The sequence below is a fragment of the Spea bombifrons genome, chromosome 5, assembly GCF_027358695.1.
Source record: "Spea bombifrons isolate aSpeBom1 chromosome 5, aSpeBom1.2.pri, whole genome shotgun sequence".
NCBI classification, from domain to species: Eukaryota; Metazoa; Chordata; class Amphibia; order Anura; family Pelobatidae; genus Spea; species Spea bombifrons.
In genome coordinates this window covers 75162642-75176765 of record NC_071091.1, presented here as the reverse complement: position 1 = coordinate 75176765, position 14124 = coordinate 75162642, and the positions used below count along the sequence as shown (strand labels likewise).

The window sequence follows — 14124 nt, the reverse complement described above, 5'->3', positions numbered from 1 at the left end:
ATATAACAAGGATGGACCCACACCCTAGTTTAGCCAGTACAGCTGAAGTCTGATAGCTTATTCTTTACTGCAAAGATGTTAACCATTTAACGAAAATGTAGAATATGTTAGGATCAGCCATTGACACTGGCATCAGCAGCTGATGTTTCATCCAACGGAATCTGAACATAGCCACCTGCCTGAATTACATTGTTTATCTATATAGCCTCGCACTTCTGAAGTGAAGGGAACCTGAGCTCCCACTAATATCAGGGAGTAGTGCCAGCAAATCATAGTGTTCAGCTAGCATACACTGATCAGCCATAACATTATGACCACTGACAGGTAAAGTGAATAACACTGATAATCTTATTATCATGGCACATGTCAGTGGGTGCCAAGGAAGGAAAAGCAGTGAACCGGACAGAGTGTCATGGGCGGCCAAGGCTCAATGATGCACGTGGGGGGCAATCTCTGGCCCATGTGGTCAAATCTAACAGACTGTAGCTCAAATTGCTGAAAAAGTTAATGCTGGTTCTGATAGGAAGGTGTCAGAACAGACTATACGCAGTTTGTTGCGTATGGGGCTGCGAAGTTGCAGACCAGTCAGGGTGCCCATGCTGACCCCTGTCCACTGTGCCTACAGTGGGCACATGAGCATAACAACTGGACCACGGAGTAATGGAACAAGGTGGCCTGGTCTGATGAACCACATTTTCTTTTACATCACATGGATGGCCGGGTTGCTTACCTGGCACCAGGATGCATCCATGGAGACCCAGGACTACAGGACTTACAGGTTGGACCCCACCTTTACAGGACTTGGAGGATCTGCTGCTAACATATTGGTGCCAGATACCAAAGCACACCTTCAGAGGTCTAGTGGAGTCCATGCCTTGACGGGTCAGGTCTGTTATGGTGGCAAAAAGGGGGACCTACACAATATTAGGCAAGTGGTCATAATGCTACGGCTGCTCAGTGTACATATGATTTGCTACCTTTATACCAATAGCAAAAAAACAAAACTGCATGCAGTAAAATTTATTTTAATTCATGCAACACTGAACACATTTAAAACCTTTTTAGACCTGTAATTGCCTCCTTGATGTGGTCTCTTGTTATTAGTTAGTTAATACTTGTTAATACCCAAGCACAGACCTCAATATTACTAACTGGCGCCAGTTAGGGATGATATTTTGATCTCCTTAACTGGCTCACAATCCCCACTGGCCACAAAAAAGACAGTGCCCTAAAATCACTACTGTCCTTTGGAAAATGGGACAGTTGGGAAGTTATGCATGCATTTATATGCAGTTTTAATTTTATGCTAAGCATAAAAACATAGCACGCCATAAGTGATGTGGCATACTCTTAATGCAAACACTGGAGCAATTCTGATGAAAAGAAGAAAATTTAGAGCAATGGAAATACTGTAGAAACACTTTTCGCCACATTTTCAGGTTTGCCTTAACAAATACTGCCTCTGGTTTGTTCCTTCTTATTCATTCATGGCCGGCCATGCCCAAAATACGTTTGCAGGGACCAGTGAAGAAAAATGTCAAATAGTGCTTGTTTATTTACCTGGCCACTGCCTCCGAACCTCCTGACCACTGAGTGAATGCAGGCACTGGCATCAAGCCTTATTTGTCTCTTTTTCTTTATGGCCGGATTTAGATATGTCATTGACGTTAATTTGCAAGACAGGGCGCCTGCACTTGCTTAGCCATTAAACATAGGAGATTACATATAAAAAATCATTAGCAACCAATGTGATGTTCCTGCTAACTGAACCATTCCTAATAAAATGTAACTTCGTCCACTCCTATACAAATACGCCTTATGCTTCTTAACGCATATATTTAATGTGGCCTTTTCCCCTCGTTATAGCACAATGGACTCAGTTGGCGCTCTATTAATGCAATGTAATTTAAATGTAATAATTTATAATAGTTGCTACAGTTTTAAGACTTTGTAAACTTTGTACTTTTTACACATAACCCCCGTAATGCTTCTCTTGAATCAATAGCTTAGTAAAATAACACAATAAACAACATTGACATGACTGATCCCATCCATCCCGACATTTAAAACAGCCAACAATTGGATATTTATGTTTTAGTAGTGGACAGGTCTTCACTGATATCATCTATGTTACCTTTTGCCTTACTGATAGCTAGTTATGAAATAGGGAATGATAAATAGAAGAAAAATATATTTTATTAATTTAATTTCATTTATAACTGCATTATCTGCAGTATTGTAACGTTTACAGCCGTAGACTGATATGCTCATACATTCTTAACTCTGAGAAAATCAAGGGAGGAAAGAAGATTTTGGTCCCAAAGAGGTAAACTTTGGTAAACAATTTCCCTAAGCTTTTAATATAGGAACAAGCCTGTATTCAGGTAACACATTATATTCTACACTATAATATAGATTCTTGTTGTGGTGAATAAATAATGGAAACACAATCATGTCCTCATACACTCAGAAGAAAATATGGAGCATCTGTGGTCTGAGATAACATGCTTTTGGCTTAGACCATTCTCCACACCATCTAAAGTAGGGCCACGTTGATTTCAGCTTACTATGGGTTTTTCAAGGGCTGCCAGTTATGTTTCCCTTGGCAGTTTCTCTGCTGAGTTCATTTGAACTGCTAATGGCGAAAAAATATTTTCACTGGCACATGTGTGATAAATAATCCTTCAAGTGATAAAGGCCAGACTTTCAGTTGTTATTATCCATCACTGTAAAACACTTATGGGGAAATTATGATTAGACTTTCTAGAAGCTCATACCCCTTCGCATACAGCCAGTGTTAGCAGCAAGACGCAGTGTTTGATTTAAATGCTGCTTTACATCATATTATGTTCTCACTATTGTACAGCTATAGTCCAGTGCTCCATATCGGGTTCCACTATGAATCTATTATAACTGTAGGAAGGCAACACAGACATCAATATGCACAAGAAATGAGAGGCACAAATAGTCTATAAAAGTAGGAACATATATACATGATTGCTTAAGACAGTACAAATTTAACCATAGACATCATGTGTCATCATGCTAGACATGTGAGGTAAGACAGAAAGTAAAAATGCAATAATGTGGACTAAAACGCATTACATTTGGTTTCAATTATTAGCCCTATAGAAACATTCTAAGGGTCTTTTTTTATGACTGAACCCCCATTTCACTCTACAGACAAACATGCTTTGAGGATTGTGCATGTAGCTCTCTCTTTAGGGGCCGAAAGCTTTATGTAACTAGATAGAAAAGGGCTTTACAGCATTGGGGTTCAAGAAACTAAAAACGTCTGATGTTAGAGAAAAGTGCTGATCCCGTGTATCAATGACAGCTCTGTGGTCTCCAAGTTCCTTAAGCAAATACAAGATTTAGCAGGCCATGTTTAACACAAATTTGGGAAATACATACAACATTTTCAGGCTGTAGTCATTCATTGGTTTGTTTTTCATTTGATCTTGTCAGTCTTTTATGTAATGTAGCTTAGAAGATCACTGGCGTTATATAAGTGCCGATGAATAATGTTTAACTAATAAACCTTATGAATTGTCACAATTGAAGTTTTTTCTCATCATAATTCTTACATACAATATTTAGATTAATATAGCCTATACAACATAAAAAAATGCATGTTAGATTCTGTTGAAGTGTATATAGGAGCTACCTTCTTGCTTCCCCACTCCATGTTTCAAAAATATACCCAAATATGATTGTGATAAACTTTACAATCATAAGAATGGGACCAACAAGAATGGGAAGACATTCTAGTGCTACAGGCCCATGCAGATAGAATCAAAGATGTATTTAACACTTTCCTACTTGGGTAGATATAAGGATTATATTGCAATCACCAGGCATGGAACGTAACAAATCATTTTGCACCAATTAAGAAAATGAATAACGGAATCAATGGAACCAATTTTGTTCCATTGTACATTCATGTTTTTGATCACTAATTTGAATGATTAGGTATTTCTGGAATTGATGTTTGTGTTGTTTAGCACACAGGTTGGGTTAATATTTTTACATGAGAAATTAGGTATTTCGGTAACAAATGTTCTAATCAATAATCGGAATGTTCTTAGAATACACATTTTTACATTACTGGAATATAATACCTTTTCCTACCAGACGTAACTCCAAGGGACTATGTGAAGACAATGACATTGATTATTTACAATGTTGTGACTTCCTTCTAGCATGTTTAAAAAGCTTTCTCCAATTGTATGTCAACCTCAATTTAGCTAAACATATAATGTAGCTGAAATTGCATGTTTCCAGTATTTACTTCCAGTAGTGAAAAGTTTTTCCTACCCTTGAAAACGAGGAACATTTTGAAATGATTCCCTTAAGTGCAGTAGATGAAAGAGACGTATAACTTTGCATTGTATAAACATTGCCTTAAGAATATCTCTCATTTTTAAACAATGACCTAGAATACTTTGGTATCTAATTCACTTCATTTCTCATTATTTACAGGTTTTGTTTCTGGCTAAAATAATGTCACACATAGAGTCCAGCTTCATCACTTTCTTTGATGTAGGTTCCACATCTCAACTTAATGCCTACATGATGTCAGAATGTTGGTGCTCACTAGGATAGAAGACCTGAACTTAAATGGCAACTATGAATGTTCCAAGTTTTCATACAGAGTAATAAGCTCTTTAAACGTTTTGCTTTATTCTGCTCCAATTAAGCTCCAAAGTAACAGCCAGAAACACAGAATTGGTGCAATCCGCCAAGAAACATTTAGCCCATCTAGCCTACCTGCTGTTACCTCCTCTCTGGGATCCCACATTTCAAAATGAGAAAAGTTATTGAGAAATATTGTGGAAGGTGCAACAATTCATAATAATCTAAACAGGATGACCGCATTATCATACCAATTAGTGAATTGAACTGCAATAGTTCCACAACCCATGTATCAATTGATATTGAACTTCACAAAACCATCACACATGGATAAGACATATGTTTAATAGAGATGGGATGTGTTGGGGGTATATTACCTATTTTTTAGCTGCTGGTAGTAGTTCTCACTGTTCCAGTAAAGTAGTCAATTTGCAAACTTGTAACTTAGGTTAATAATAGACTTGTATACAAGATAATAATAGACTTGCCCAGAAAGTAAATTCTCTGAGGTTTTCAGGCATGGCGGGTATAAACGAAATACCAAGTAATGGGTCCACAGATTCAGTCATCAAAACGTTATATGAATAGTAAGTCATGGGTGACCTTAGGTGGCAGAACTAATGTAACAATTGCCTGTATTGATGTTAGCTTCCTTCTCCTCTCCACCCTTTAGAATGGGAGCCAGGACCAACCAGATTCAATCAAACGAAACATGGCAGTAGGGAGAAATATCCATGAAGATTCTGAGAACAGGACGTTGGAAGGAAGATGACTGTTCCCATGTTACAAACATGGGATTTTAATACATATACATTGTTTTCAATCTGTAAACACAATTATGCAGTTATGTGTACCGAACAGTTAAGCATTAAGGAGAAGTGACAGAACCACAACCAAAATACATTAGTTGTCTCCAGAGAAAACAATTATCCAAAACATGAACATCTTCAAGTGCAGATCATCTAACATAACAAATAACATACAGAGTAACAGTACCAGCCGGTCCCTAACATACTGGGTGATTGATGGTAAATACAAACATGATCATAAGCCATTTTGACATACCACTAACTAGCAAAGCATTTGTCACACGGTATTTTTGAGAAAAAAAACATAATATTTGTAATTAAGAGGGGAAAAGATGCCCCTCACTGTTGTATAACTTGAAGGACAACTATATTTGGGATACATCAGTGATACACTACTTTTTTCATGCAGCTTCATGTCCAGTTCCACTCCTCAGCAACTTAACAAAAGGTGAGAGGGGTAACAAAATAGGCAGATATAATCATGCAAAGAAAAGTAAATTAAAATGTCTTTCCTAATATGTATGTAGTATATATATTAGGTAGGATTTTAAGCAATATAAATGTAACAAAGTACATTTAATGTATTTAGATTAGTTTATTTGGAACTGTAAAATGTAGAATTTGGGCAAAATGACTTATAATAGGCAGGGTGGTCATGAGCTAAATCTCCTGGTGTGGCAGGTCGTTCCTCGAGTCTTTATACTCGATAATAGAATATTTACCAGCTAGATAGCCCGTGATTAATTGAATCAAATTACATACCTTTCAAAACCTATCTGGCGTATTGTTTTTTCCCACGTCGAACCTACATATAAACAAAAAGAAACATGGTTAGTATATTTCTATATATATATATATTTGTTAAAAGAATATTATAGGAATTGACAATGACAAAATATATCATATTGTGTTTTATTTACATAAATAAATATATAACCACATGCAAGAAAATAGTGATGATTAGGATATTCTCCAAAAATGATCATTTTTTTTCTTCCAACATTAAATTGGTGTTATAATAAAATTATCTTTTTGTCCCTATTATCCCCAATTACAGTTCTACTGATTTCTCCGCAACTTCAACTGATGCAAATATGTAGCTTGATTTAAGTTCAATTACATGAGCCCTTTTACTGATTGTTCACTTTCAATCATTTAATGCACAGATCAATCTGATCAATCAAATTGTATCATGTTTTTAATCTGCATACCAATTCAAACAAAGAGCCTTCATACACTGATGCCAGAATAAATAGGATGATTACTCTGCACTCCTGAAGATGTACTGTGTTCCCAGCATTAAACAAGGTCAACAATATTTAATAGTGAAGCATTACCTTCTATTAGAGTCTTCTATTGGAAAACAACAATGAGTTCAATAGCAGAGCCATTGTTTGAAGTGGATATGTCTTTGGTTAATGTTCCAAATATATAAAAAGAAAACTCTGCAGACAGGGAGATCTATGAGCACTATGAAAGAACACTTTGGGTAGAGTGATAATATACCATGCATGTTTATGGGATTTGTAATATGAATGTAATGGAATGTTTAGTGGTATACAAAGCATGTATTTTCCCAGAAGATATTCTGTATTTGTGTAGTATATTTAGATTTGTAAAATAAGAATTGTTATGGTATTAGCTCAGATCCAGTTTAAAGAAACTAAGTTGCGCGAAATGAAATATTCTTTACCCGTTTTCTTGTTTCATAGAAAAGCCATCTCAGAAGCTTTACTAGCGGAAACTGTTGAGTGACCTTGAGTTTGGCCACAGAGCCATGAACTATTAATATGCAATACTTACTTGTTTCTTATCCATTTTTACAACATCTACAAAGAAATCTCCTTTCTGGAGGGTAACTAACTGTTCTTACCCATTGAAAGTAGCTGTAGGGTATTGTCTGATTTTAGATGTTTCCAAGACTGATACATTCACAAATGTTAAAATTATTTTTTGCCTCTAGGCCAGCTGGGTTGTTTTGGATTAGCCTATCCTACATTTTTAATTTATCTGTATTTAATCTTTGCTATGGCTTCTAGTTGAAGTTGAAAGGTGCTGACCACAGTCAATTTTCCAAACACCACTACTTTTATATCAAATTATTATTGAAAAGTATGAGAAATGACACTTTGGATATATAGCAGTGTGCAAAGGTTTAAGGCAGGTGTGAAAAAACACCTTCAAAACAGCATCAACTGTTCTAGGTAAATTGTTCCAAGTATCTTGGAGAACTAACCACATTTATTGTGTGGTTTTAGACAGCAGTACTGTATTTCTTCATAAATGTCCTCAGATTTCAATTTATGAATTTGGTCACTTTAAATTATATAATCCCGTATTATAGTATAGTTACAGTACAGTATGAATTTTACATTTAAGGTTATGTTTATTTTAAATATATATTATTTTTAATATTATATTATTTTCAACCATTATATATATATATATATATATATATATATATGTGTGTGTGTGTTTTAAAATAATATAATATTAAAAATAATATATATTTAAAAAAAAAAAAAATATATATATATATATTTACAAATAGTCTTATGATGATGGAGCACATAAAATTAAAAAATAATTGGGGAAAAAACTGGCTCCAACATTTTTTGGCCTAGATCCAAACCAAATTTGTCAACCTTTATAGTCCAAGTTATAATAGGATTCATTGACTTGTTGCAATTTATTTGCCAAATCACAGATAACAAATATTTTACCAATTTAAAATATATTTTTAAAATAATTTTAAAATAAATAGTTGATAATAAGTTGATAATAGCTTAAGTAAGTTTACACATTTCTTTCTGAAAAATAGTTTAAAAGTGGCCCTAGTGGTTTGTGCGACCTGTCATCCACAAATATGTCTATGCATGTATATGTATTATGCCTTTTCAATGTCTATGTATATCGCTGTATATCGCTGTAGCATTTCTGCTTTCACAATCATGAATGTAAAATTTTGCCCGTACTTCGTTTTTAGGCTAAATTTAGAAAAATATATTGGAGATCATCAGTAACAGTGTTGCCATGTGGCCCTACCTGATCTTAATGTGTCCATGGTCCCAATTCAGGTTTAGCTTACCTATACATTACTCATAGAAATAAAAATACGCTCACCTGATATTTTTTTTACCAGTAGCTTAGCACTGGTGACAGAGTAACACTTAACTGAATAGCTGTTACAGCTCATGGTAGTAAATTTAGCAAAGAATCCTAAAAAAGTGTGGGGGGACCCACTGGGAAACCAAGTGTATGTGTGGAGCAAATACTGTGCTTGCGATCATCCTGCCAAGGTCTGTCAATGTTTGTTCTCTTTTCTATACTGTGATTGATTAATGGTTTTAAAGTACATAATACATGCTTGAAGATGCAGATCCCTAGCATTGCTGGTTTCTTCAGTTCCTCTATTGCGGTTTTTGAGTGGAATGCACTGCACAGAAGACAGGGAGCTCCAAGGGGACCACTGGGCTTTAGCTCTTCAGCATCTAGTAGCCGTTATGCTTTGAAACCCACAGGGAAGCCTAAGACTCCCATGGAACCTACACGATTCTAGGTTTGATACTAAAGACTTACAAACGAAGCCTTTAGTAAAGTGCAAGTGACCTACACCCCAAGCATATTAATGACAAGGGGGGTTTCTGCCACAGAACATCTGCCTGATTTTATATATGTGTTACTGTGTTGCTTAACACCATTAAATTGTTTACTGTGTGTGAGGCCTAGATAAACGGTCTGTCATCACATGAGTCATCACAAAGACACGGAAAGGGTGTAAAATAATTTAGTTGTACTTTAAAAAGAAATTGTGGGCTATTTCATGGCCAAAGTATTTGCAGCAGAAGAAAAATATTTAACAGTAACAGTATGTACCTAAATATGGTGCAAACTGTAAACCAATGTTTTGCACTGATGACTCCAAAATTATTTCCTGTTTATTCGTACCGCTGTGGTTTGTTGCCTGACCCCAGGATAAACTATACTATAGCTAGAAACCTAGTAATGATTATAAACTATGTTATAGAGAAATACCTAGTAATGATTATAAACTATATTATAGAGAAATACCTAGTAATGAGTATAAACTATATTATAGCTAGATACCTAGTAATGATTATAAACTATGTTATAGAGAAATACCTAGTAATGAGTATAAACTGTATTATAGAGAAATACCTAGTAATGAGTATAAACTATATTATAGCTAGATACCTAGTAATGATTATAAACTATGTTATAGAGAAATACCTAGTAATGAGTATAAACTATATTATAGAGAAATACCTAGTAATGAGTATAAACTATATTATAGCTAGATACCTAGTAATGATTATAAACTATGTTATAGAGAAATACCTAGTAATGAGTATAAACTGTATTATAGAGAAATACCTAGTAATGATTATAAACTATATTATAGCTAGATACCTAATAATTATTATAAACTATATTATAGCTAGATACCTAGCAATGATTGTAATTCGACTAGTATATATGGGTTGTCTTCTGTTTCGCCGGTTATGTCTCAATCTAGACCTCATGCTTGACTCCAAAGATTTCTGTGATCTTAAGGGCTCATGGCCAGGTCCGGCCAACAACGTGGTTCTGTTTCTCCCTGGGTGAGAAATGCACTGAACTAAACCTGGCACTATATTAAAAACAATTAGATTTTGTGCTACAGATGGAGAATGTATACAATTCTTAGCATCATTCAAATACATATTTGGTCAATGGTCAGTTTTATGAACCTAGGAACACCTTACCACAAACCCCTAAACCACAAAGCACCCATCTACTCAAGAAGAAAAACGGTGCATGCAGTCTTTTGTTTACAGGGGCTACACAATGAGATTGCTGTCTCACGTTCCTCGCAGTGCTTTGTGTAAATGTGTATAACACACGACATTTCATTATTTCAGCATAATCCATTTGTATTTCCATTAGAATACAATGTATAACTGTTTCCATTTACACTGATTCTTCCTAATGTCATTTTAAGATATGTGTTTCTATTTCACAGACATTTGTTTTTGTCAATTCCTTTGAGACAAGAAGCACTTACAAGGTATTATGAATCAGTGCAATATGCCTGTTTTCCCAATAATAAATATATGTATATATATATATATATATATATATATATAGTGCAAAACTTTTAGGCAGGTGCAAAAAATGCTGTAAAATAAGAATGCTTTCAAAAACAGACACGTTAATACTTTATTTTGATCTTTTAACAAAGTGTAAGACTACACGAGCATACAACAAAATGCGTCTGCACCATACAGATTAAGTCATCTTGAATACTATGTACCGGTATTTTCTATCCAAATGCTTCTTATAAAAAGCTTTATTGCAGCTGATAAAATCTGTTATTAAAAGAAGTGCTAAAGATCAATGATTACTTTCGGATAACTGGACAAGTAAAGCAATGTTTTGATTAGATTACGTTTTATTAACGTCCCCTTTCTAAAGTAGTAATCATTGAAAAGGAGATGTAGTGACAATGTTATTTGTAATCGGAGAAACTGTTAAAGGCTCAGTAATGCTTCCATATAAATGGGTCTTACGTGAATTAGCAACTAACAGAAGTTCAAAGATGGTGTGTAAACATTTATGAGACTCAAAAGATTTGGCTTCTACTACTGAAGAAACAGGTCATGATAGAGAAAGAGATAAACAAAAGGTAACCTGTTTGAAAACACAGCCAGGTTTTGATTGACTTCTTGATGTTTTTTTTATGCCGATTTTTGCTAAAATCAGTCTGCTATTAAACAGATGATTAAACTATGAAATACCAAAGGTATATATGTGGAGTGTGATTTTTCATGAAACATAAAGCATTGCCGCTTTTTGCGTATAAATAAATATAGTAGATCTAGTCGCCCATCAGTTTTGGAATCATGGATGAAGGATGATATAATCTTCCATGGGGCAGAAGCCGGTTCATCAAAACGCAGATTCATAAGTTCCACAACGTATAGAAAAGAGTGGAAGCTGCCGTCCTCTGACTGCTGTAAAATCTCAATGCAAATGATTGAGGGAGAGCGAAGGAACACTGAAAGGAGTCATTCATCACAGTAAAGCTCCCATTCATTGCTGAGGCAAAGCTGTACACCCACCCAATTTTGACAGAACTGATGCTGCGGTAAAACCCACACTGCCCCTTTCTTGACCTTATTTCTCATGAGTCGGACATGCCCTAAGTGATGTCTATATTCTTTGAGGTCATGTTACCTTATAGGTCAGAGATGGTGTTATATCTGCATATAAAACAGGTCACTTGGTAACTAACAAGAATTATAGCATTAATGGTAATACAAGGTTCTGTAAGATTTGTCATTTTTTCTTTTTTTATATATATATTTGCACTCACAGGTAGAGATTACGTTGTAGTTTACCCCCTTCATTGTAAATTAGCCATTCAGTTATGGCCATTAAACATGTAATAATGTTAAAGAAAATAAATGAAAACAGGTAGATATTTTACTTGTGAGCTGTGAAATGATGTGGAATGGAACTACAATATACAATATAGAAGAAATTAGTAGAAATGTTATTTAAAAAAAATTGGCCATCAAGCTCCATGACAATTCATTTAACCACAAAAAAAGCTCAGTATTGATGAACATAACAAAAAAACAATCAAAATCCTTCCTTAAAATATTTATTTTTCATGCAATAGTATATAACATATGTATGTATCAACAGCAAAAAACCCTTATTTTCTCACAATATTATCCTGTATATTTTTCAAAAACTCCACATTTGGTCAAAAACTTCCTACCCGATGGTTGCAATGATATCATACAAAATAACGTTTTATCCATGGTTACAGTGTAATCAGAACACCTTCACTGTTCCATTATATAGATTTACTACATATTTTTCTTTTAATTTCACCCGATGCCTGAAATGTCACAAAAGAATGCATTTTTTTTTTTAAATTAAACTAACTAAGGTACAGGTACGGAAGCTCACCATAATCATTTAGTTTAAATGAGGCCATAAATCATGATGCTGTGCTTCAAGAAATATATACTTTAGAGGTTCGGTTTACTAAAATGTTAACATAAGTGTAAATGTTTACATATGTAGGAGCAGAGGTTGGCATATAAGCCAGCAACTGACAAAAAGCAGGACATGCCACTTAGGACTTTGATGCTCAATTGTTTTAACTCTGTAAGGTTCAAACAGATGATGATTATAAACAACTTCAATTGCACGTTAATTGAGTACATTGATGACATATTGATAAAGCATCCACATGGAAGTGTGATGATGTAATTCAATTTTAAAAGGAAAAAATATTGAATTAGATTAAATTAGTCATGTTAGCTTGAGAGTTTGTGTGCACATTTGTAATATATAAAAGTCTTGCATTTTTAAAACTTTTTCCAAACTTCCATAAAAAAATAACATTATTTATTAATTTATATATCGCTATCACATTTTGCAGCACTGTACAATTTATTATTATGTATCGGTTTTATGATATCATTTCACAGGCACCATTACCGTCGACTCTTTTTAAAACCTAAGACTTGTCTCAAACCCATGGACATTAATTAATTGTAAAGTCTCTAAAGTCCCAGTGCATGTTCTATAACGACCACACAATTTAATTATGTGATTCCAAAATGTTGGTGAGGAGCTATTTTGTTTTAAAAGTAAGCTACAACTGACCGAGCTTTACATATGTTAGAAATATACGCTTAATAGAGAGGACATTTGCAGGAGAGTCAAACCTCAGCGAACTTCTCCTGCAAAACACGCAATGTATATTGCATACTTAAATGGTCAGAGAGTTTTAAATGATTTCCTGGGCAAAAGGAAGAAATGTAAAGATTTTTATAAATATTAATAAACATCTTCAGGACACTGTAGGTTTTGAAGTCAGCTCCTTGGTGTGATCGGTATGCATTTCTTGTAGGTCTAACATTTTAACATGTTAGGATATGTTTAAAGTGCTTGTCTCAGAGTTCAAAAACAATACTTTTAAGGCAAGTTCAATGTTTTGAAGTGACTTTGATTCATGGTATAGCTTTTATGTCAGATAAATACAACAGGGCAATATCTAAAACACAACAATAAAATGTTAGTATCTTATGTGGAGGAAAATAACTAAATATAGATCTCTGGAAAATCGTAAAAAACAGAACTAGAAATTATTATATATAATCCACATGTATCAATTGTATTACTACTCAAAGTGGAAGCTTATAACCACCAGAATATACCAACCGCTTGAAAAAACAAATTCACTTTTTATATATATCACTTCAATTAAATTTACCCTTACCTTACAAATAAGACTCTTGACTGTTGAGAAAAAAAATAATAGGAAAGAAGTTTCCCACCTCAATATATTAGGCAGGGCTTGACAAATTTGTTGTGAATCTAGGCGCCAGCTAAAAAAGTTAGGAGCCACGATTTTTTTTAAAACTAACAGTTGGTCAGGAGTGATCTGATCATCATCAGCCCACTTACTAAACTCACAGAATTTGACCTGGAAGCACCCTGGACTTCCAGGTCAGTGCTGTTTTTTTAAAAAAAAAATTTGGGTTTTTTTTTAACTCTTTCAATGCTGATGTTCCATTGGAGCACAGCATTGACTGATATTTAGTCTCCACACTCATGTGGAGACCGAAGAACCCTCTCCCCCTGTCCCTGAAGCTGC

General features: G+C 34.6%; 1 protein-coding gene across 1 annotated transcript in view; it reads right to left on the bottom strand.

Annotated features, from left to right (window-relative positions):
* The window catches only part of PIEZO2 (piezo type mechanosensitive ion channel component 2), a 150372-nt gene that overhangs the window by 66665 nt on the left and 69583 nt on the right, over window positions 1-14124 (bottom strand). The window contains exon 4 of the mRNA XM_053466029.1: window positions 6207-6249. Coding sequence (XP_053322004.1) covers window positions 6207-6249 — 43 coding nt within the window. The remainder of the gene's footprint in view (window positions 1-6206; window positions 6250-14124) is intronic.